Raw genomic sequence first — 21,596 nt, 5'->3', positions numbered from 1 at the left:
GCCCTCCGGGCGGGTTGCGCCCGGCCACTGGCGGTTTACCTGAAAAGGTTGTTATAGCAGACAACAAACGCGCACGGATTAGCTCCGAACCGGCCGATTATTTACAACCACCGCGCTCCGACAACTTCAACCCCGTACAGATGGACAACACGTGCGACAGACCCACCGAATTAGATCGATGGGATCATACATACACACTTTGATTATTATTGATAAAATTTGCTAAAATTTGTATCAACTTTAATTAAACCTAGCACTCCTATAGGGAGAGGGGGGGGGGGTTCCTAAAGCCCATCATCAATCTTTAGTCATCAGTCACTGTTGTGCGATTAACATACATTAATATTATTAATTAGTTATCACTAACTAATCAAAAAGTTTTGACTAATGACTATTTTGCTATGACTAACATTCAAAAAGACTATTACATAGTCATTTTTAAATATCAGTTGATTATTGCCCTATTCTGGTTCAGAGTAGTATTGATGTATACATTATCTTACATTATATTCTATTGTATACATATACATCTAAATACAATATATGTAGAATATTCATAAAGTATCACGCGCTTAAATAATAATGTAATAACCAAGCTTTCGTTTTAAATAATTTTTTCTCAGGAGAAATGAGTGAAGAGGAGCATGGGCTTGAGGAGCCCCCCGTTGAGAGTCCGCGTGAAGGATCGGAGCTTTTTTGGGAGTGCTAGGGTTAATAAGGGTGCATTTATAGTGGAGCTGCGAGCATCGATGATAGCGGCGCGGTGAAAAGGAACCAACATTCGTGACAACATTTCGACACATACTAATGAAAAAGTACATATGTATTTTCTTTGTTTTTCTTTTTTTTTCACCGCACAGCTCACCTCGCTGCTCCACTATAAATCCACCCTAAGACATGTGAGTCGCGGAATACCTCGTTTATGTTCGTGATGCAGTTAGTGTATCCTATACATTGGAAAAACCGAAATTATTACTGGTAAATATTGGGTTGGCAAATAAGTTTGTTCGGTTTTTTAGACTTGAATAAATCACAAAAACCGAACGAACTTATTTGCCAACCTAATATATACAAATATACCGGTATTTTCATGTACCGGTATGACGTTATACCGGAATTCCGATATGGCATCATACCGGAATTCCGATATGACATCGTACCGGAATTCCGATATATATTTCGGTCTCTATAACGGTTAGGAAAAAAATACCGGTATGATACCGATATTTTACGTACCGGTATAAGTTCCTGGTTTTATTGGGTCATGCGAGTCAATTTGTTTTTCTACAAATCCTCTTATAAACATCGGAAATAAAGTATACGTCCGTGATCCGATGGCAACAAAAGGATCATCTTATCAGTCTTTCTTTTTTCATAAATTAGTGTCCGTCGGTGAGCAACGACGATATCCGCTTATTGATTCCGTCGCGTCCGACGCGTTTCCCTTCCGACGGGAAAATTCACCCGATTACCGGCCATATCCGTTATTGTGATTCATCGGGAGGAAGACGGAGCACGTGAGGGACAGACACGCTGCACATGAGGAAGAACGAGCCATCGCATCGGTGAATTTGATGCATCATGCCTTTCGTACTTTCGGAACATATGCATCGGACATTTAAAACAGAAAGTCCCCGAACTGAATTTTTCCAGACGTATCAGTAGCGTAATCCTCACTTTACCAATTGGCCTAGTTATTACCATTAATTTTCATCCGAAAATACATCAGAAATTTCTTCCTCGGATAATGTTTCTTCTTCATTTGAGGCCAAGCGTAGCCGAACGTACAGGCGTACGCGAAACGCTGCTGAACGCTTAATACTAAATTGACTATAAAATTTGAATTCGGACATAGTCGGAACCAAATTTTGTTGGCTTATAATCGCAAATCTTTACCGAATTTAATGAGGCCAAAAAGAGCACGCAGACTCATACAGAAATAGAACAAAATCGTCAATAAAGTTTTGAAATCGCAAAAAAACTTAGAGAGTTATTGGTAATGTTCAGATATTAATAACTATACTAATTTAGATGATAACAAAAGGAAATTTGTGCGAAAGTGTTCTGTACACCTTCCTGAACAACTTTTGTGCCAATGAACGGACGCTGTTTTAAAATCTCTTGACTTTCGATGAAGTTTACTAACATCACGGGTGTACAAATAGAAAAAACAATATTGCAGCCTTATTCTTCAGATCTTTAACTACAACGGACAACAAAAGTTTTATACCATACGCAAAAATGAAGAAATCGACTTTTCCCCACTTTTTTCAGGCCAAATAGCCCAGTGTGCGTCGTGTCGTGAAAAAGATCGTGGTGCAAGGGGTTAAACGATGATTTAATCACTCCCATGTTTCGGTATCGCGAGTGAGGCCATCGGTAGCTCTATAACGCAATAGTTGTCGGGAATTAGGCTGATCGGTGAACCAGCCCCGGTCTCCCTCGGCCGTGTTCGATCGAGGTTTTTATTCCGTCGCAGATACATCGGCCAGCGAGATTTCATCAGATAAGATTAATACGTAGCCTCGTAGGAGAAGGCACTCGACACTGAGACAATGCCTGGAATGACACACAGGCTCTCGTGTTTTATTTTTCAACCGAGCCGTGGAACTTTCAAGTGCGCGCGCGCGATAGCGAAAGCGCGAGAGACCGTCGGAAACGAAACGTTATTCCCGTGTGATTACCATTACGGAAATTGCCAGACGAGCCACACCGATCAAGGGTAAAAGTTGCAATTGTCCAATAAATATTGTGATCTGCGCGAGCCGTTCTCTCGGGTCCGTTCGCCGAATCGTTCTCGGATATGTATCGCGATCGTTCACGAGAGATCCGAATCGAAGAAAGTACCGTTCCGCTGAAATCAATTTGTGTAGCGGCCTGTGTGTACCTTCGGTTCGACTGTATCAACTTTCTTCGGCATTATCAGGCTCCCTGTTATCGCCAGCAGACGTTGCTTCAGCTTGACGAGCGCGTGCACGCGCCACGAGCGTTTCTCATGATTCGGAAGCGAGAAAATTGATGAACGGAAATCGATGTCCCTCAAATTCTTCGTGGAAGTCCACTGAAGTTCCCTCTTACGTGATTTACGCATTCGCTTCCCCGAAAACTTACGAACATTGGGTTCTTCCATGACGTTTCTTTCGCAATATGCGCGTTTAGTTATATAATACGATCGTATACATATAACAGAGTGCGTACCAAGCTTCAAAATGAGTCTTGAACTTTTTTAAGCTTATTGTTTTAGCAACTTGGTTGTCTGTTACTTTTTGAAACTGTTATTGTAGGGCTTTATGTTTTTAGATTATCTGATTGCGGATATTTATGCATTTTCCAATTTTTGTCGACAAATTTAAAGAACGTGGAATGAAATAAAATCCTAACAGCCTTTGTAGATCCGAAACAAATGAAAATTACACAAAATTTTATCGAATTTTATATTCTAGCAGTTTTTGAACATTTTCATGAGCCATAAACGCATGAAGATCCGCAGTCTAATGATCACAGATTAATTTACAGTTACTCGAATTAATATTCGGATTGTCTAAAAAAGACGATAACTTTTTTAATATTGTACTACATGATTTGATCTTTTTTGGGAAGCTAGAGCAATTAGTTCACTGCAGGATGTGAAAAGAAATTTTTTCAAAAATAGCAATTGATCGGAATTGTAGAAAAAATACTAAAAGTTTCATTTTATAACTTTTTTTATGTGGGCCTGTATTGAAAATTTAAGAAATATGTTTTGTAGATCTGTGTGAATTAAACATATTCTGAAAATTTCTTCAGAATCGGTCGACGTTGCAATGAGTTACAAACGCTTGAAGATGGTAAAAATTGCAGATTTTCACGATTTTCGGCCTATATCGAAGAATTCTTACATCTTTCAAAGCCTGTCGTTTTTCCCCGCATCAAAAACGTACTTTTTAAATTTTCAATATAGGCCCACATAAAAAAGTTGTAAAATGCAGCTTATAGTATTTTTCCAACAATTCCGATCAATTGCAATTTTTGAAAAAATTTCCTTTCACATCCTGTAGTAAACCAATTGCTCTAGCTTCCCAAAAGAAGTTCAAATCGTATAGTACAATAGTAAAATAGTTATCGCCTTTTTGTAGAGCGTCCGAATAGTAATTCGAGTAACTGTATCTGTTCGAACTATAAAATGCAACATCATTGAATATCGTCGACCATTTTGGTTATTGACGTAGGGGTTAAACGTTTTTGTAAGTTACGTAGCTTCACTGCCGATTTAACATTTGGAGTACCAAAAATAAATGATAAGAATGTTTTACAGTAGAGCGCATTGTGGACCAATCTACCGAATAAACTCGCACAAGAGTACTTTCTCACTACTCTGTGTAATCTGAAATGATTTTGTCTTCTTTGCTAGTTCCAGCGTTGCGCAAACGAAAAGGATCGGGTTTTCGGAGCATGTAACCGATTTTTAGTGTCGATCCTTGCCCGAGCAGTGTTGTGTTCGGAGAAGGATCAACGTCGTGCGGGAGATAAGCAGAAACGAACACGCACACAGTGACTCGTGCACTGAAAGCGGTCATGTCGATGCGACCGACGCATTGTTTCCGTTATCGCGGCCGATTGGCAGTGGCCGCGGATCGACGATCGTGCACGTACTCGCTAAACTTTCTAAGCACGCAATCGGCCGCTTGCTCGCGGGTTCTCGGCGACCACGGCGATGCACTTGTGTCGATAAATGACGTAAATGTTCTTTCAATGATTACCCAGCCTGTCCTTTTCGATCGAACGTCCCGTCGACCGTCTTCATTCCCGTTAACAGCTTATTCGATTATTGAAAGACGAAATGAGCTGATAAACTTTTTAACGGTCACATGTTCACAAGTCGACGGGCTCTTAATCTTCGATTATTACCGTAAATATTACGATAGTTGATTTTTCCGTTGGAATTTATTAGGTGTGCAAATAAAAGTTCCTTCTCCTATTTTTCTACGATCATAACTTCTGACTGAATTCGAATTACCTCCCTTTTTGGTGCCATCTGAAAGAGCGTTCTTCGAGTCGTAAGAAACGTATTGGATCCTCTTAAATGCTTTTAATCTTTCCAGTGTTTGAAATCACACTCGCCCATTATTGCAGTGAATACATGAAATCTACTCATTGCATCAATGCATAGTCGCAAAATAAAAATCTATGCAGAACCAGAAATATTAAAGCTGTGAAATGATCTATGTATTGCCTATGCAAGGGTGAACAGGTGCGTCTTTGAACCTTATTGCTAGACTGCGGATCTTTTTGCGAAATAAAGATTGTTTCCATTAATTGCAAGAAGTAGAAACCAAATAGGAATGTATTTCTCACTTCAGTGGTTTCATTCGAGTCGTAGGAAACGTATTCGATCCTCTTAAATGCTGTTATTGTAAATGCATGAAGTCTACTTATTGCATCAATGCATAATCACAATATAAAAATCTATGCAGAACCAGAAATATTAAAGCTGTGATTTATGCATTTCCTACTGCCTATGCAAGGGTGAACAGGTGTTACAGCGACTCGGACAGCATTCCGTCCGCCACTTTCGTTGAAATAATTTTTTAAAAATCGTTAGTGCAGGTCATTTAATATTCTCTTTCTATTTGAAGCATAGACAACAGCGCCCAAACGTTAGCGAAATATGATTTGCAGTTTCTGTCGCACGCTTCTCCCAAAGAATGCGCCGCGTGCGGTTGCACACGTGCAACGGATGATGTAACGCATCCATACGAGCCTCCGGAGCACACCGGAATGGCTAGGCTAATTGAACGGTAATGAGAAACGATTGATTCGACGGTAATTAGCGAAAGACAGGTAGCCAGCCACGGTTCCCATCGAGATAAAGTTGTAAACGGTGGTTTCTTTCGAGGGACCGCGCGGCGTTTCGAAAGTTTCTTGAGAACTTGTGCAACCCGCTGACGTATTTAATCCTTCGTTTGAGAAACTTCCGTCGTTGCATTCTCGCCGGGAGCGCTTGGGCTCGGCGCAGTTCGAGGAATCGATGTTATCGACCGTGGTACTGTAGGAACACCGATTTTCCGACGTTTAGTCACGATTTTTAAACATTTTTCTCATCGGAAACACTTCCAAACCGTACGAAATATTCTACTAAACATCCTTTGACTCAATCTTCTGCATCAACTGCGAGAAACAAAAATCATTCTCTCTTTCTGTAATCATTTTGATAAACTGCAACGATATTTTGCAAATTCTGTCCATTTCAACCTCTTATAAAAAAATGCCTCCACCGAAATTGCAAACAATTTTTCTTCCATTTAACTCTTACGTGTAGCTTTCCAGCTCGTAATCTTTTTCCACGGAGAAAATCCAATAAGGGTTCAGTTCAGCACTGATACTAACAATAAGTAATTGTTGTATTACTCAAATAATCACTAACCCTTCCTTGATTCATCGACTTTATGCAACAAATTTCATAACTCAACAATTCAACTGCGAAAAACATCAATCATTCTCTCTTTCTCTAGTCATTTTGACAAACTGCAACGATGTTCTCAAATTCTGTCCATTTTTATGCTCTCTCAACTATACCAATAATTTCAACCTCTTATAAACAAATGCTTCCACTGAAATTGCAAATTCATTTAACTCTTACGTCTAGCTTTCCAGCTGGTAATCTATTTTTCACGGAGAAAATTCAATATAATGGTTCAGTTCACCACTGAAACTAAGTAATTATTGTATCATTCAAATAATCATGTTCCGCCGATTAGCAGGAATAATCGAGGTTCCACTGCATTTCTTTAAAATGCGACGCTACGTATGAAACATAATTTGTCGATTGAAAGTGGGAAGCGAAGATGGGCGAATTATTATTCGTACTAGGATCTTTCGCGGGACTATTTCCGAGGAGCGTGTGCGAGGGTTAGTTAATCGTAAAAGAAGAAACCGGTCGGTTGACCGTGGCAGGCACGCCATTAATTTTCTGCGATTTCTCGGCGCGGTGATTTGGCAGCGAGCGCGTTAAACAGCGATAGCAACGCTCTCCGTTTTTATTGAGGCCGTCGCTAGCAGGCCGGCCGGACCTTGAATCGAAGTATGACTGTTGCAACGCTTCAATCAACGCCAATAAATGTCACCGGCTGGTGCAATGCAATTAGGAAGGGTGCAGTGGCACGTATACAAGCAAAAATTCGCGGTGACGCGCTGACTCCGGAGGAATGCGCGCGTTCGCCGTTTTTCTCGAGGAGATCCCACGTATTCGAGATCCGCCTCGAGAATCACATTCGTTCGAACCCTCTGTCCGGGATTAAATTAACTTCCTGCGAGCGACGATGTCCTGCGGACGCGTTCGATCCTTCGCAGGGTCGTTTCGCATACAAGAATAACCGCATTGTCTGCGGCAGAAAGAGAGAGAGAGAGAGAGGCCGAGACGCGCGCGCGGAGAAGAAGCACACGAGAAAATTCTCCTGTCGTCTGGCATCCCGAACCGGAAACTCGAAAAGGATACCACAAAGTGTCTGGCCCGAATCCAAAAACCGAGCAGCGTGACTTCTGTTCGCGAGTGGAAGATCAGCCGCGAAGCCGTCGCGTTTCGTTGATTATTCCTGCAGCGCCGCGCCGTGTGTCTCTTATCCGTGTTTGCCTCGAACGCTTGTGGTGTTCGTCGAATCGCGATCGCAGAACACGAGAAGCACCGTCGACGTACTTTCCCGTGACTCGTCCGTAGAGGAAAGCCTCGGAAGACTCGAGAGACAGCCTGATCTCAACCGCCCGTCGGTATACATTGGGTCAGATAATTACAACGAATACAGCCATCTTTCGTGCAATTTAGCTCGGGTCGATCAGTTTCCGGTTCACAGTCGCGATAAAAAGGTAGCAAGCTGTACAACGTCGCACGTTTTCGGGACACTTCGTACATACCTTGTATTGCGTACCGAGTTTCAGTCTTTGTTGGAAATTCATAGACTATCACCTTCCGTGTACCCGCTCCTAATTTGTTTTTCAAATTTTGTGGAATATTCTTGTCGGCTAATTTCACTTCCTTCAATGGTTATATAAATTGATTTGCATTCTAGGTGTAACGGTATACGTCGAAGTTACTGCGTGCTTCAAACATCGTAATCAATTACAGGGTGGTCCACGCAACTTGCACACCTATATAACATTTGTATACAGAAGTTGCATGGTCTGAAGGGGTACATTATGTAGTGTATTTATTTTTTTACAGGCGGAAGCGTTTCGGAGATTCGAAAGTCGACTTTGTTTTTTTAAATGGAATACTATATTTTTTATACCAAAATATATGGAAGAATGTCGAATGCTGAGTAAAAAAGTATTGACCTTCATTAGCCCTAAACCTAGTAATTAACGAGTCAAATTTTCAGGAAATAAAGTGAAATTACTCGTTAATTATTAGGTCAATACTTTTTTACTCAGAATTCGACATTCTTCCATATTTTGGTATAAGAAATATAGTATTCCATTAAAAAAAAACGAAGTCGACCTTCAAATTTCTGAAACGCTTCCACCTGTAAAAAAAATAAATACACTACATAATGTAACCCTTCAGACCATGTAACTTCTTTATATAAAACTTTTTCGTGCAACGCATACTTTGAAAATTATATAGGTGTGCAAGTTAAGTGGACCACCCTGTATATATGCGAATACATATAAGTTCTGAATGCAGTATGAGAAATAACAAATACTGTGTTCACGTTTTAGAATGTAGGTAGCTGTCGTATCAGTCGTTTTATTAGACACACGTGAGTTTATTTTTATCATTCGAAGAGCTAATTTTACAGACTCTGATTGCATCAATTTTCACTGATAATGTGCAGAGCGAGTCCCCTGACGCAACCAGTTCGAATTACCAAATTGATCGCACGATGCAATTACTCGACTTTCGCTATTCCTCTTTCCTGTGCAATTATTAAAGGAAGTTTTAATTGTTGTACCAACGAAAAAGATCGTACAACGAGGGTTTCAGATTTAGATGGAAACGCTCTCGTAAATTTTGATGATAGAGACAAGTTAATACTAAACGTGCCGAGCTACGAAAGTAACAGGCACTTATTGCTTTATAAAAACGACAAGATTTAATTTATTTAGACTTTGGGCGGTTCTTATTGTAATATGTGCTCTAGTAAATATATTTATTAAGTCATTTATTATGAAAGCGTCTTTATAATCTCAATAATTGTAAAATAAAAAATCTAGAACTGTGGTACGTTTAGTGTTAACCAAGGGAGAGCTGAAAAAAGCTTGACAATGAGCGAAGGAACGGATGGGGAGATTAAGAGTCTAGAGGCTAGAGTGGTCCTCGAAACCAGCGGGAAAATCGGTGTTTACTGCGTTGCAAAAGTCCAGCCGGATTTATTTTTACTATAGACAAGAACCGTGACCCCTTCTCTGCAGCGTTTCCTCCTCGTCGTCGGCCCACGTACCTTTTTTTCCTCTCGTCAACGTTTCACTTGGTCCTCTTTTCAGTCGTTCCCGTTCCAGAGGCCGCGATCCAACATTAATCTTCGTTGATCGAGCAGAGGAATCTTCGCGACGATCGAAGGTCGTCCGATTGCGGACTACAATCTCAGAAGATTGTTTTAATACGTTGCTTACCGGAAGCTTATTAGTAGACTGCGAATTTTCGAGATATTCGTACATTCTTCTTAACTCGTTCGTACTATAGAAGAAATCGATTTCTATCTAACTCTCTGCACTCGAATTCCACTCCAGAATTCAAACGTTGTGTAGAAAATCTTTATAAACAATTGAGTGCACTTAATTGTGCCAGAACTAAACGTTCAGTAATTTATTAAACAATTAGAGTATAGCAATTTTTAGTGGTGCCTTAGAGAGGACACTCGAGTGCAAAGGGTTAATTATTCGTTTCTTGCAATCCATGAAGACAATATTCTTTTTTTCAACGACTGCGTTATACAAAAAGAGTAAACTATCAACAGAAATTGCATGAAGTTTTCAAGGATTGCTTGTTTACTGTTGGATTTTTTAAGAAATCCCCAGCTGTGAATCATGAACGTCTAAGATTGATTAAATATCCGCCGGTAAATAATACGTTAATTGATAAACGATAAAGCAACACTGGCGTTTCTGATTACAGGTTTCATTCGTCGAAGTTGTAAATGACGGATCGCTATGAATCGCCCGAAGTGAACGTTGCACTGACCGCAGAAGAGATTCACAAGAGATACCAGGACACAGCGCTGATTATACACAAAGTAATTGTGATCCGCTTTACACGTAAAAACAGTTTATTGACAGGGATCTTGAATTCGGAAAATAGTCCGGTACAACTGTAGTCTAATACCTCCTAGCAAAAGGCAGCTCTTAGAAAAATATTTGAGACGTGTCTTGTTGATCAGTCTTCGTGAACACGGAAGGGATAAAAAGTTGAAAGGCAAGTTGGAACACTATTTCATCCTTATTTTATATTTGCATTATATGCCATTTAAACAAATAGTGATATTTCAAATCTGATTGTGGATCTTTATGCATTAACGAAGAATTTGATGGGACGAAATATAAAACAGTGAAAGATTTAAAAAATGCAAGAACGTTGTAATGTTACTTTCAATGTAACAAAGTCGTTAAGGGATGAAATCAATTTTTATGTTATTCCTACTTCCCACAATCAATGCAAAACACTTTTATTTTGCATAAAGATCCGCAGTCTACTCATAAGCAATACGCAACTTATATTCTCAATATAATATTCAATTCAGAGGCTGTTCCACCTCTTCAGTATGCAAGCTGACCGATACAGAGATGTCTCAAATATTCTTTTAAGAGCTACCTTTTCATTGGTACGTTTCCTTGTAAAAGATATACATCTTCCGCCAAATTTAACACTGGAACCAATTTTAAAGTACCATAAAAAGTAACTTAGCGAATTCTCTTAGAAAAGAATGATTATGGCTTGATCGATTGAAAACTGAATTAGTTCCAGTGCTAATTCGACGGCTCGCGGAATTGTTTGCAGGAGCAGCAGAGCAAGAGAGACGTAGTGAATTATCTGACTTTTGGAACCAGCCGAAGAACCATGGAGTATAGCAACTACGGGAACCAACCTGTGATAGTGAGAAGGCCAGCCGGCTCTCTGGCGATTCAAAGCACCACGGACATGTCCTCGCAACTGATGAGGCTATACCGAAAGCCTCACGAAAGTTGTGTGATTCATTAAGCAATGCCTCGACTTAAATATTGTACACTGTTGTAAATTAAACATACGCCGTCGTTGCCCATTGTTCTTGATTTCTACACCGAACACTTTTTCATACGATTCTAGCTCTGGTCTATCTGCGGTGAAACAGGATCGAAAACTTACTCCGCCGATATCGATTACAGTCTTGATCGATTATATTTATATACATAGACGTGCGCTTAAATAATTATATAACTATATTTATACAATATATTTCCTTTCGGGTACACTCTCGTGAGTCGAAGTACACTTCATTCGATCGCTGGCGGATGCGGCCGAACGTTCATCGACTTCCGATTCGGGTCCAGCACCGCGCAGAAGATAAAATTACACCGTCGCCAGGTGTTGCCATCTTCGTGGTTGAACATATTCGATCAAATTTCTAAACGTCATCGTTGAAGTCATTATTTGCATAAAACAGTGGTTCAAGAAAGTATAAAATAATTGCTCTTGTCCTTTTGCTAAATAGAAAATAGCTTCTTTTCACATTTTGGTATTTCGAACGATGAAAATAAAGGGTGCCCTGCTAATGTCCCTCCACGGTTGGAGAGGATGAAATCTTAAAATGTATTCTACGATACGTACATGGAAAAATCATTATGCCGGACGCTTGGTTTATTTGATCGAATATTTTCTTCCAAGGGCGTGTATTACCCGGTTATCGAGTACTCGGAATCTCGTCAGAACTCGATGCGAGCACTCGAGTATTCGAGCTCGTCGGATCTAAAAGCAGATCGATCCAAGTACATATTCGAGTACTTCAGAAGACTCGCGCCATGGTAAGAGCCCCAGAATATAAAGAACAGTAATAGCGTTACAATGAGTAGCGTTTTTTTTTTGTTTTCTAAAAGAATCGTCTGGGCGTGATTCATGGTTTCGTATAAAACAAAATATGTGATAAAATGTAAAGAATAAAAAAATCAGCGACAAATGTGTCACGATCGGAACGCCAAGGCGATTTTTACGAGAAGCAGCGTCGATCTCTCGTTTTACAGAATTTTCACAAGTTTTCCGTCGTTCATCTGCGGATTTCGCGTGGATTATGATATGACAACGAAATGTAGAAAGTTGTCAGGGTAGCTCAAATGCTCTGACATCCACTGAAGCGGTGTTTCCATAGATGGAACAATGCCGTGTGTGAGTAGAGTGACTGTAAGATGATTTTATTAAAAGTAACTGCTGTAAAGCAACTGCTAATAAAAGATATAGGTGTGTACCATTCTCCTGATCTGGAAAGACTTCGTTTAGTAGATGCCTCAACGTTTTCCTCTGGCCTTCTTCGTTCATAGGCTTCACCAGCTTCTGCACGTATTTGTCCTCGCTTGTGTAACAGCGAAAAGGTATGTATTTGAAGCCCTCTTCGCTGTTGGTACCTTCCATAAGCTTCCTATTTACAGACCAAAATTGGTCAAACTTGTCATTGGATAAACCGGACCACAGCTGATTATGATCCTTCTTCTGCATAGTGGACATAACTTGACTCCTGTGTTTTAATACGTCTGCTTCCTTCACGCAAGAGAGAAAATAAGACTCCACCACCTCTCTGAAAGTTGAATCTAATAAGATCTGGTTTATTCGTTGCCCTATGCATCGAGTTTAAACTGAGTTACATATGTACTTGTTTTGACAGTGCATTAGAACGTCTTTGGGGAATTTTTCAAAGTGGACAACTATGTTCCAAGGTAGTTGAATGTCATTGAAATAAATGTCCAATAATACTCCGACAGGATAGTGCCATTTCAAGGGGATGCCATTGAATTCTAACCACATCTCATGCTCCTGTTTGTTAGTGCTTTGTATGTGTCGTATAAAATGCTTTCGTACCTAGTGAACAAAATTATGAACGCAGGATTAGTAAATAAGAAAACGTTAGTGAAAGTTCCGCTCCGCGAATGTTTACCTTGTCTGTGCAAAGAGGAAAGTAACTTAATCTAGGTACCATAAGATAAAATGGATCGGGACCTTGCAATTCGCAGATCTCCTCGGAGTCGAGCGTAAAACAGACGGGGATTTTCCCGTCCCAAATCTCTCTGAGCACCTCTCTGTCATTCGCCATAATGCGTACTATGACAGATAACGTTTATATCAATACATTCGTGCCTCCGATAACAATTAGACATCAGACATGAAAAGGTTATGTTTATCGTCTGCTACGAGACAGCGATTTCAACGTGAATATGTCTCGAATCGTAACGTCAGAGAAATCGATATAGAAACCGTCTCTCGGCAACTTCATTTGCTCTAAAATTTGTAAATTGTTTTAAATATCGGCTGAATTCCAGATGTAGGCATGCTCTATATCAGAGAGGAAATAAGTGTGCTCACGCCCGGGGTTTCGGTGTCCCCACTATTTCCTGCATTATCTCACAGTCTCACAGACGTTGCATGCAATGCAGTTATCTGTCTTTGGTTCTGAATTACCGACTCTGTAGAAAATGCTCTGATACGATAGCGCACTCTATCGAAATGGAACGGTCAGCTAGCGAACTACATGCAGCCACAGACATCGACGAGACTGCCAGCGTCATGGGAGATCGTGTCACTCGAATATGTAATTCGGTGTTTTCTTACGCCCTTTAGGATGTATTCTGGCTGATTCTGGCTGGAGTAAGAAACAGAAGACCATCTACATGATCTCGTCGGTGTCGAAGGCCATTGAGGTCATTGCAGTCTACTGATTATATTATCAATACAGCATTTCGAGCATTTGCGGCAAGTGCTACTAGCGGGTTTATCCATCGGCTGCCGCACCACAAGCGAGGTATAGCAGTCAGAGAGGAAATCTGTAGCAGTATTAGCATAGTATAGGAGTGGATCTAATCATTTATTAGATGATATATTAGACTCTAATATAATTGTCCGTACCTCCCTGCACTGCAGTATTACACTAGAAGTCTGACGGTGTATCGAGTCTCTCCGAGCTAGTCAACATTCGTGTTATAAATGTTTAAGAATATAATATATGTATACATAAGTAATGTACATGTACAATATACAAACACTTTATGTATATATTTACAATGAATAAATAAAGACTATGTATTAAAAAGAATATCTGCGTATTATATTTATTGAACCACCAATTTTTCCCGAACGTCCCACTTGTCGTAGAGTTATACTACTGATTTCTGTAACAATTTATGTGTCATTAAGTTACTGTACTGATTTGGAATTGCAAAAATAGCGAAACTTTGAAAAACAAAAATATTCCAGCGTCTGGCTTGTGATTGAGTTGTACTACTGAATTTCGTGTCACCTCCTTCGATATCATGTTCTCCTAATACAAAATTCAATTTTAGAGGTTTTTCGAAAATTTCTTGAAAAATCGAACTTTGTATTAGGAGAACATGATATCGAAGGAGGTAGCACGGAATTCAGTAGTGCAGCTCAATGGCAAGTCAGACGATCGAAATTGTTAAAAAAAATTTGGGAACCTCGAAAATAGAGTTTTGTATTAGGAAAACATGATAGCGAAGGAGGTGGCAGAATTTTCGTGCCACCTCTTCCAATATCATATGCTCCTAATACAGGATTCAATTTTCAAGATTTCTATTAGAACTTCTAGGAAATAAGAACTGAGAAATAAGAACACCTTACTTTGGAAAATATGTATATTCTTTATTTATTATAATATACATATTACAATTTTAAATGTGTACAGATGGTGTGTGAAAAATTTGCGTATAAATCTTTATTTATCGCTAAGTAAAATACAACACATTACATATCTAAAAGTCCGCTTGTTGCGATTAAAACAGAGTGATCCCCCTTGCGACTGAGGACCATTATAGCATGCGTGCACTTTGTGGCGGGTGACAGGGGTCAGTACAGTGCCAATCCACGTAGCGGCGAAACGTTGAAACTGCCAGCCCAACTTATTGACAGAGCTGCCGATAAAGAAGGCACCACTGTACTGCGCAACTAGAAAGAGAATATTTTTATACATACAGCCTTGTTTTAGAAACTACGAGAATATAAATTTAAGATAGAAATACACTAGAAATAGAAATAAAAGTATAAGGAGAAGTTGCAATAAGGAAGGTGGTAATATACAGGGCAAACTTTTACAACTTTTAGCATAGTCACCGACGAGATTCTATAAAGACTGCCAGCACCCATGAGACCTCGCGGGGGTGAGCTAAAAGACGGAATGGGTATCAACTTGTCGGCCGTCTTTTTTTGATTAATTAAAGCTTTAGGCCTAATTTGGCCCATAAGCTGGCTTGTATAAAGTACATAATAAAGTATGACTTGTACTTAAACATAGATGCCTATGTACTATATGTATACCCAGTAAGCAAAATGCTCAATTTTGGAAGAGCATCTGTGCGCGCATAAGTATCGGTTTTTGCTGGCAGAAAGACGAGGCATCTGGCCAGCAGAAATCGAGCAGATTCCGAGCATCTTAAGCTTCGAGCAGCGTTCTGCCAGCATAATGCTCGCTATCTGCTGGCATCGTACGCTTGCAGGTTATGCTCGATATCTGCTCGAGGCCAGCCTTGCTGACTGGGTACTTATACATATATGTATAGTATGTATATGTATATGTATACATAAAAAATTCAAATAGAATTTAGTACTATTTTTATGTGTTTCGGATCTACAAAGACTGTTCCCATTAAAAGTAGGATTTTATTTCATTGCACTTTTTTAAAATTTAAAATTTAAAATAGTCTACAACAATTGGAAATTGCATAAACATCCGCAGTCTAGTTCACGTAAATAGAACAAGTAATACGAACAAGAATAATGTAGCTGGGGCTCACGATATGTAAAATTTGCATCGCGATTGCAAAGTTCGGGGTCAGTCCCCGTCCCCATGCATATATTCGATTGATTTTTATCGCGCGCTTGTCATTCACAGTCGACCTACCGGCAAGAGTTATGCATTTCGTAAAACCAGCTCTTTCGGCTGGCGGTGTCATCCGCGATGATTTAAAGCGACCACGAGTGTTCGACGAGTTCATCGATTTCAACCCTCGTCTATGGGAGTTGCAGGAGTCCGTGGTCGTGAGATGACGCAGCAAGGGGAACAGCTAAACGCAAAGCGGAACTCGCAGGATAAACCCGGTGGATGAATCTTCCTTCGACTTGTGACTCAGCCTCCCCACCATGGAACGGCACAAGTAACTTTCACGTGTTATCCCCGAATCGGTGATTTCCTCAACCTTCCGAGAATGAAGATCAACCTCCAGCGTCTTCAAGTTTATTCACTTTCCATCAATTACCATTACGCACTGTCCTTTTTTGAACTCGTCGATATTTTCATATAACGGGGTCAAATAAAGAAGTAAGGGGGATCTTTTGATATCACCCATGTTACTCGTAATATTAAACTTTAGGAGGTAGATATGGACTTCTGAATCCAAGCTACTTCTTCAACACTAAATGTTGCCTTATAAATAGACAGCGGATCTTTATGCAAAATGAAAATTTTCCACGTGAATTACAACAAACTCGAGTGAAATAGAAATTTATTTACTTTCTTAATATGTTTAGTAGGCTGAAAATAATTCAACAGTATTTTTAAATTTTTCTAATACTGCGTTTCAAATGACATACTTATTGATCCCATAAATCCATAAAATCCGATGTCTACTTATAAAAATGACAAGATTAAATTTATTTGAACTTTCTGCGGTTCATATTATAATATCTGCGCTATTAAGTATGTTTATTTGGTCATTTACCACGAAAGCATCTTTATAATTTCGATAATTATGAAGTAAAAGATCTGGAACCGTTCATTTGACCGGTGATAGTAGGTTTAGCGTTAATCCTATCATTAGGCATAAATAGCTAATAATTTAAAACGATGTTTAAGAGTAATTGTTAACCCCTTGCTGTAACAATTTCTTTACAGTTACATTGATTAAAACTTTATCCCCAAAAATGTCGTAGAAGAGAAAAGAAAATTCATATTTTTCATATGGATACATTTACTTTAATGCTTAAATATTGATTACAAACGAATCAAATTTAATCTCATGTAAAATGAAACGCGTGACATTCATATTTGTTAGACTTTGTTAAAATGTTCATGAGGAGTCTGACTCGTTAAAATACGACAAGGAGTTGAAAGAATCGAATTTAGATGGAACGCCATTCGAGGATAATCAAAAAATATTTTCCGCATTTTCCAGGAACAGTAGTTCCAGCAATAGTAGTTGGCAATTTAAATTCTCCTAAGCAGTTATTCCTGATAAAAGGTTCTTCGTAACTATTTCTATAAGTATCTTTATACAACGTGTTCGTTAATTAGTATCCTAAGTATCGTCTTCTTTTCATCACGCTGCACGAACTTTAAGAGAAAGTAAAAAAGTTGGTTGACGAGGTTAGCAAAGGGTGCAACGGCGGGAATCAATTGAAATGCATGCAATCCACTGGTTGATTCGCGTGTCGGACTCTGTAAAGGTACATTTATATTGGGGCTGCGATAAACGATAGGAGCGAAGCATAGAATAGAAATACATTCTATTCTTCTACAATGGGAGCGTTTATATTGAAGCAGCGAGCAGTGGAACGTTTACTAGATGACCGGCGTTTATCGCAGCTCTGATCAACGCTCTTTCCGTTTTTATCGCAGCTGCAACGTAAACGTATTCTTGAACGTTTCGTCCACGTTGAGACTGAAATACCGGATGACAGAAATTTCCAAGTTCCTTAAATCGGACTGCTCAATCAACAGTTGTGACGCATTCAGAACAATTACACACAATGATTAACTTACACATTTGTTATTACTAGACTGCGGATTTTATGCACTTATGACAAAAAAGGGTGGGTAATGTCAAACAATAAAGAGATTACAAGAATGTAAGAGTATCAATTCATTTCTTACAACTTAAGAAAACCACTAAAGAGAGAAATCAATTTCTATTTGGTTCCTATGTCTCGCAATCAATGCAAACATTTCTTGTTTTGCATAAAGATCCGCAGTCTAGCAGTAAAGTTCAAAGACGCACCTGTTCATCCTTGCATAGGCAATCCTGATTCACAAAAACGGGTACGTACAATTTAAAACAGTGGACATATATGTAAGAGGTTGCCGCTGGTGGTATGTGTGAGGTGTGTGTGAGTGGTTGTTGATCGGTGCACGTTGCCGCGACGACTGCTCGAGCCGTTTCGATGTTTGAGAAATAAAAGCGGGTCTTGAATTTCAGTTGTCAATCGACGACGATAAAATAAACATCATTTGATTTTCCGTATATTTTCGCTTACATATATTAAAAACATAAAGGCAACCAATGTATTCGTTTCACCTTCACACGATAATTAAAACGAGAAAGGAACTTTTATTTGGCTCCTGTGTCTTGCAATCATTTCTTATTTTGCATAAAGATCCGCAGTCTAGTAATAAATAAAGAAATTATATGTTACTGTACTCAGGATTTACTCTTAAATTAGTGCCTCGATACGTAGTTCGTTTCCGAACGCTCGTATATATATTTTGAATTCTAATCCGCAGTAATTGATACATGGCATTCTTTCGTCCGCAGTAATACGTACAAAACATTACAGATTTTATTTTTTAATATTTTCTTATATTGTATTAGATTTTGAGGGCCACCAATTTTTGTTTGTGTTCAGAACACATCGTTCTTCCATAAAATGCTTACACATCTTATTATATCATGATAGATTAGGAATGACATTAAAACAAAGTACGATCGAAGCATGATACCGCAGTAATTGGTACATGGCTCTCTGTCGTCCGCAGTAATACGTACAAAACATTACAGATTTTATTTTTTGATATTTTCTTACATTGTATTAGATTTTGAGGGCCACCAATTTTTGTTTGTGTTCAGAACACATCGTTCTTCCATAAAATGCTTACACGTCTTATTATATCATGATAAATCAGGAATGACATTAAAACAAAGTACGATCGAAGCATGATACCGCAGAAATCGGTATAGTTACGCAACCGCGGGAATGAAAGGGCCGAGCAGAAGGAATCCTTGCTCGGATAGCAAGGAGTACGAGGATCGAGTTGTTGATATCCGGCGAGTGGCGGCGATTTTCGGCGCGGCGAAACGGATCGATTCGACAACATCCATCGATCGGAAGTCGTGGAAAGGAATACGTAATTAGGAACAGCGTGCGTGGTGCTGCGTGCGGAGTGCGGCGTGCGGCGTGCGACGAGCGCGTGCCGCGTGCGGAAGCGTGCCGCGATACGGTCGCACCTATTCCCCTATTCCCTGGCCAAGCGACCGAGGAACCGAGCAACCGAACATAGGGATTCTCCCTCGGTTCCGAGCGCGTGTAAGGTACGGGGGTGCGCACGCGCTGGAAATTCTCTGATAACGGCGGGCGTCCCGACGTCCTCAGTCCTGGCTGGAACGCCGTAGCGTCGGGACGCTTCGGGTTGGCCGATCGTTCGAACAACAATCGCAACGACAAAAGTTCGTCTTCCTGTGGTCGGATTCGAAACGGTTCCGCATGTCGCTAGTCAATCCGTAGCGAACAATGAGATGCGTACCGTTCGACGTCGACGCGAAACCCGCGACCACGAGATCCTCGACGACTTTGCCGCGTTTGTCGGCGCCGTGCAACTCGCGGACAACCTACAAGTCGATTCGTGCAAACCACCAATAATTGCGACGCAAATGTTACTCCGTGGACAAGCCCGCAGGTGTCCGAGCGCGGCCGGTTCACGCGGGCCGTTTCGAAAGCGCTCTAGACGCGCTGCGCTTCGGGGATCGAACAACCACTGTGTTTCGGCTTGTGCCTCTTATTTGCTTCTCGACGAACAACGAATCCGATTGAATAAAGTCTCGAGGAAAACATCGAAATCCTCGAGCGATACGAACGCGGGGGATGTCGAAGAGCCGAGGAGATCGGATCCAGCGACCGTCTTGATCGCGAGATCGCGGACCTTGACGGTTCTATTGCTGTTGCTGCTGTTACCTTCGCGGACACCCGCCTCCGGTGAGTCGATACTCGTTTTATCGCCGCGTTATTTTTGTCCCCGACGAAACGGGCCTGTGTGTATATGTATTTCGCGACTGCGGCTGCGACTGATCGCGATTCGCCGAGCTCCCCGAAACGGTCGCGGTCGAAGCACGCGCGTCACCGATCCACCTATTCGGTTGCGCAAAGTCACGCCACGATACGCCACGGCGCTCGATCCCTAACGAATTAATGCGGCGCGGCATTGTATGCTAAATTTCGCGTGTCCTAAGAACTCGATCGTTTCTATGGCGGCGATCGGCGGACCTGCCGCGACGATGCTCGAACATCGCGCTCGAAATCGCCCGCTAACGCCGCGCCGTTCCTCTTGTCGCCACCGACAAACAGTGCTCGAAGGTGGCAGCTCGATACATTCATTACTATTGTTCGACGGAATTCTCGTAGGTCACCTTTAGCCTAGTGTGATAAGACAGAGTCCATTCTTTATGGCCTTCAGTTTTGGAGTGGGGAACTTCGTACAAAATCGTCGTATTTCCATGAAAAAAATTGTACGCGTTCTTCAAACGTTGTCGAATAAGCTGGCAAATTGTCAAACCGGTGTATTTGTTAATAAAATTGAGAAAAAAATTCGCGAATGTGGTCGATAGGAAAGAAGAACCTCTGTATTCTTCGGCTCCGGATAAAAGATACTGTACCTTTGAAGATATTAGTTTGGGATTTAAAAAAGTGTACACATTCTTTAAGTATTGCTGAATAAACTTGTCAATTTTCAGATCGATATATTCATTACTGTTGTTTGGAAAAATTTGCGTAGTCTTCATAGACACTCCTCGTTTTCCTTTTCTCTCGTTTTCGATCGATTGGATTTGAACACGATTTTGAAAGAACCCGCGACCGACCTCGGGTCGTTGTATCTCGGTCAAATTTCGGGAACGGATCCGACGATACGCCACGCGAGGTTCGACCGATGACATTCGCACTTGACCGTAATCACTGAATCGCGGATATCGCGATGTCGCGTGCACTCAGCCGGCTCGCGTGATTCGAATGCAAGTTCGAAATCGATACTGCCCTTTGGTCGAGTTTGCATGTCGACGCGCGTATACTTTCTCCGCGTAGGTACTGCACTCGCTCGTTTTCCTTTCGAACAACGATTAGCCGCCGCGTCTCGATCGTCGACCGAGGAACTCGAGGGCGGAAAAGTTCCTCGTCGCTGGCTCCTCGGTCTACAGTCTACGTTTACGTTCGAGCTAACTGGCGAACGCTGCTCCGATGTAAACCCTTCCATTGTGACAGGCATTATCGCTCGGCTGTGGATCTTTATGCAAAATAAGAACCGTCTGCATTCATGATACAGGAGCCGAATGCAAATATCGTACTGTCTTCACAGGATTGAATGGAGTTGGGGAAAAATTGATCGGGAACCTTAAATTTTTATATCGACTGTACTAAATTCGTTCGTTTTCTTCGTTGTTATATCTACTTCGACGTC

General features: G+C 40.7%; 3 protein-coding genes across 12 annotated transcripts in view; 2 read left to right on the top strand and 1 right to left on the bottom strand.

The window, feature by feature from the left end:
• Window positions 1-11,226, top strand: part of LOC143215089 (uncharacterized) — a 32,267-nt gene extending 21,041 nt beyond the window's left edge. Inside the window, exons 1-3 of one of the 7 annotated variants that reach the window (XM_076436923.1) lie at window positions 5,399-7,754; window positions 10,088-10,205; window positions 10,967-11,226. In XM_076436923.1, coding sequence (XP_076293038.1) covers window positions 10,110-10,205; window positions 10,967-11,167 — 297 coding nt within the window. In that variant the 5' untranslated portion in view covers window positions 5,399-7,754; window positions 10,088-10,109 and the 3' untranslated portion in view covers window positions 11,168-11,226. Of the gene's footprint in view, window positions 1-5,398; window positions 7,840-8,591; window positions 8,733-8,777; window positions 9,533-10,087; window positions 10,206-10,966 lie in introns of those variants that run through there. The other 6 variants (XM_076436906.1, XM_076436897.1, XM_076436877.1 and 3 more) reach the window with 6 other exon arrangements.
• Window positions 11,227-11,323: 97 nt separating this feature from the next.
• Atg5 (autophagy protein 5) lies at window positions 11,324-13,660 on the bottom strand. 3 transcript variants are annotated; one of them, XM_076436848.1, is made up of 5 exons: window positions 13,514-13,660; window positions 13,089-13,429; window positions 12,807-13,012; window positions 12,406-12,731; window positions 11,324-12,338 (listed from the first exon to the last, which is right to left on the bottom strand). In XM_076436848.1, the coding sequence occupies exons 2-5, from the start codon at window positions 13,242-13,244 to the stop codon at window positions 12,229-12,231; spliced, it is 798 nt and encodes a 265-aa protein (XP_076292963.1). In that variant the 5' UTR covers window positions 13,245-13,429; window positions 13,514-13,660; the 3' UTR covers window positions 11,324-12,228. The 3 variants fall into 3 exon arrangements, with proteins under 3 accessions (XP_076292963.1, XP_076292971.1, XP_076292954.1); XM_076436856.1 differs by having other exon boundaries at window positions 13,151-13,531; XM_076436839.1 differs by having other exon boundaries at window positions 13,089-13,523.
• Window positions 13,661-16,051: 2,391 nt separating this feature from the next.
• The window catches only part of Ret (protein kinase receptor Ret oncogene), a 38,513-nt gene continuing 32,968 nt past the window's right edge, over window positions 16,052-21,596 (top strand). The window contains exon 1 of one of the 2 annotated variants that reach the window (XM_076436570.1): window positions 16,052-16,314. In XM_076436570.1, coding sequence (XP_076292685.1) covers window positions 16,263-16,314 — 52 coding nt within the window. In that variant the 5' untranslated portion in view covers window positions 16,052-16,262. Of the gene's footprint in view, window positions 16,315-18,971; window positions 20,123-21,596 lie in introns of those variants that run through there. The other variant, XM_076436559.1, reaches the window with a different exon arrangement.

The sequence above is a fragment of the Lasioglossum baleicum genome, chromosome 1, assembly GCF_051020765.1.
Source record: "Lasioglossum baleicum chromosome 1, iyLasBale1, whole genome shotgun sequence".
Taxonomy (NCBI): domain Eukaryota; kingdom Metazoa; phylum Arthropoda; class Insecta; order Hymenoptera; family Halictidae; genus Lasioglossum; species Lasioglossum baleicum.
The sequence above is the reverse complement of the archived record's forward strand: the minus strand, read 5'-3'. Positions and strand labels throughout refer to the sequence as shown.

Coding starts and splice junctions, on each gene's coding strand:
- Atg5 (XM_076436848.1), bottom strand. CDS start 13,244: ATGGCGAATGACAGAGAGGTGCTCAGAGAGATTTGGGACGGGAAAATC. Junction 12,732..12,806: donor CTAATGCACTGTCAAAACAA/GTACATATGTAA, acceptor TTCAACTTTCAG/AGAGGTGGTGGAGTCTTATT. Junction 12,339..12,405: donor CTTTCCAGATCAGGAGAATG/GTACACACCTAT, acceptor ATCATCTTACAG/TCACTCTACTCACACACGGC.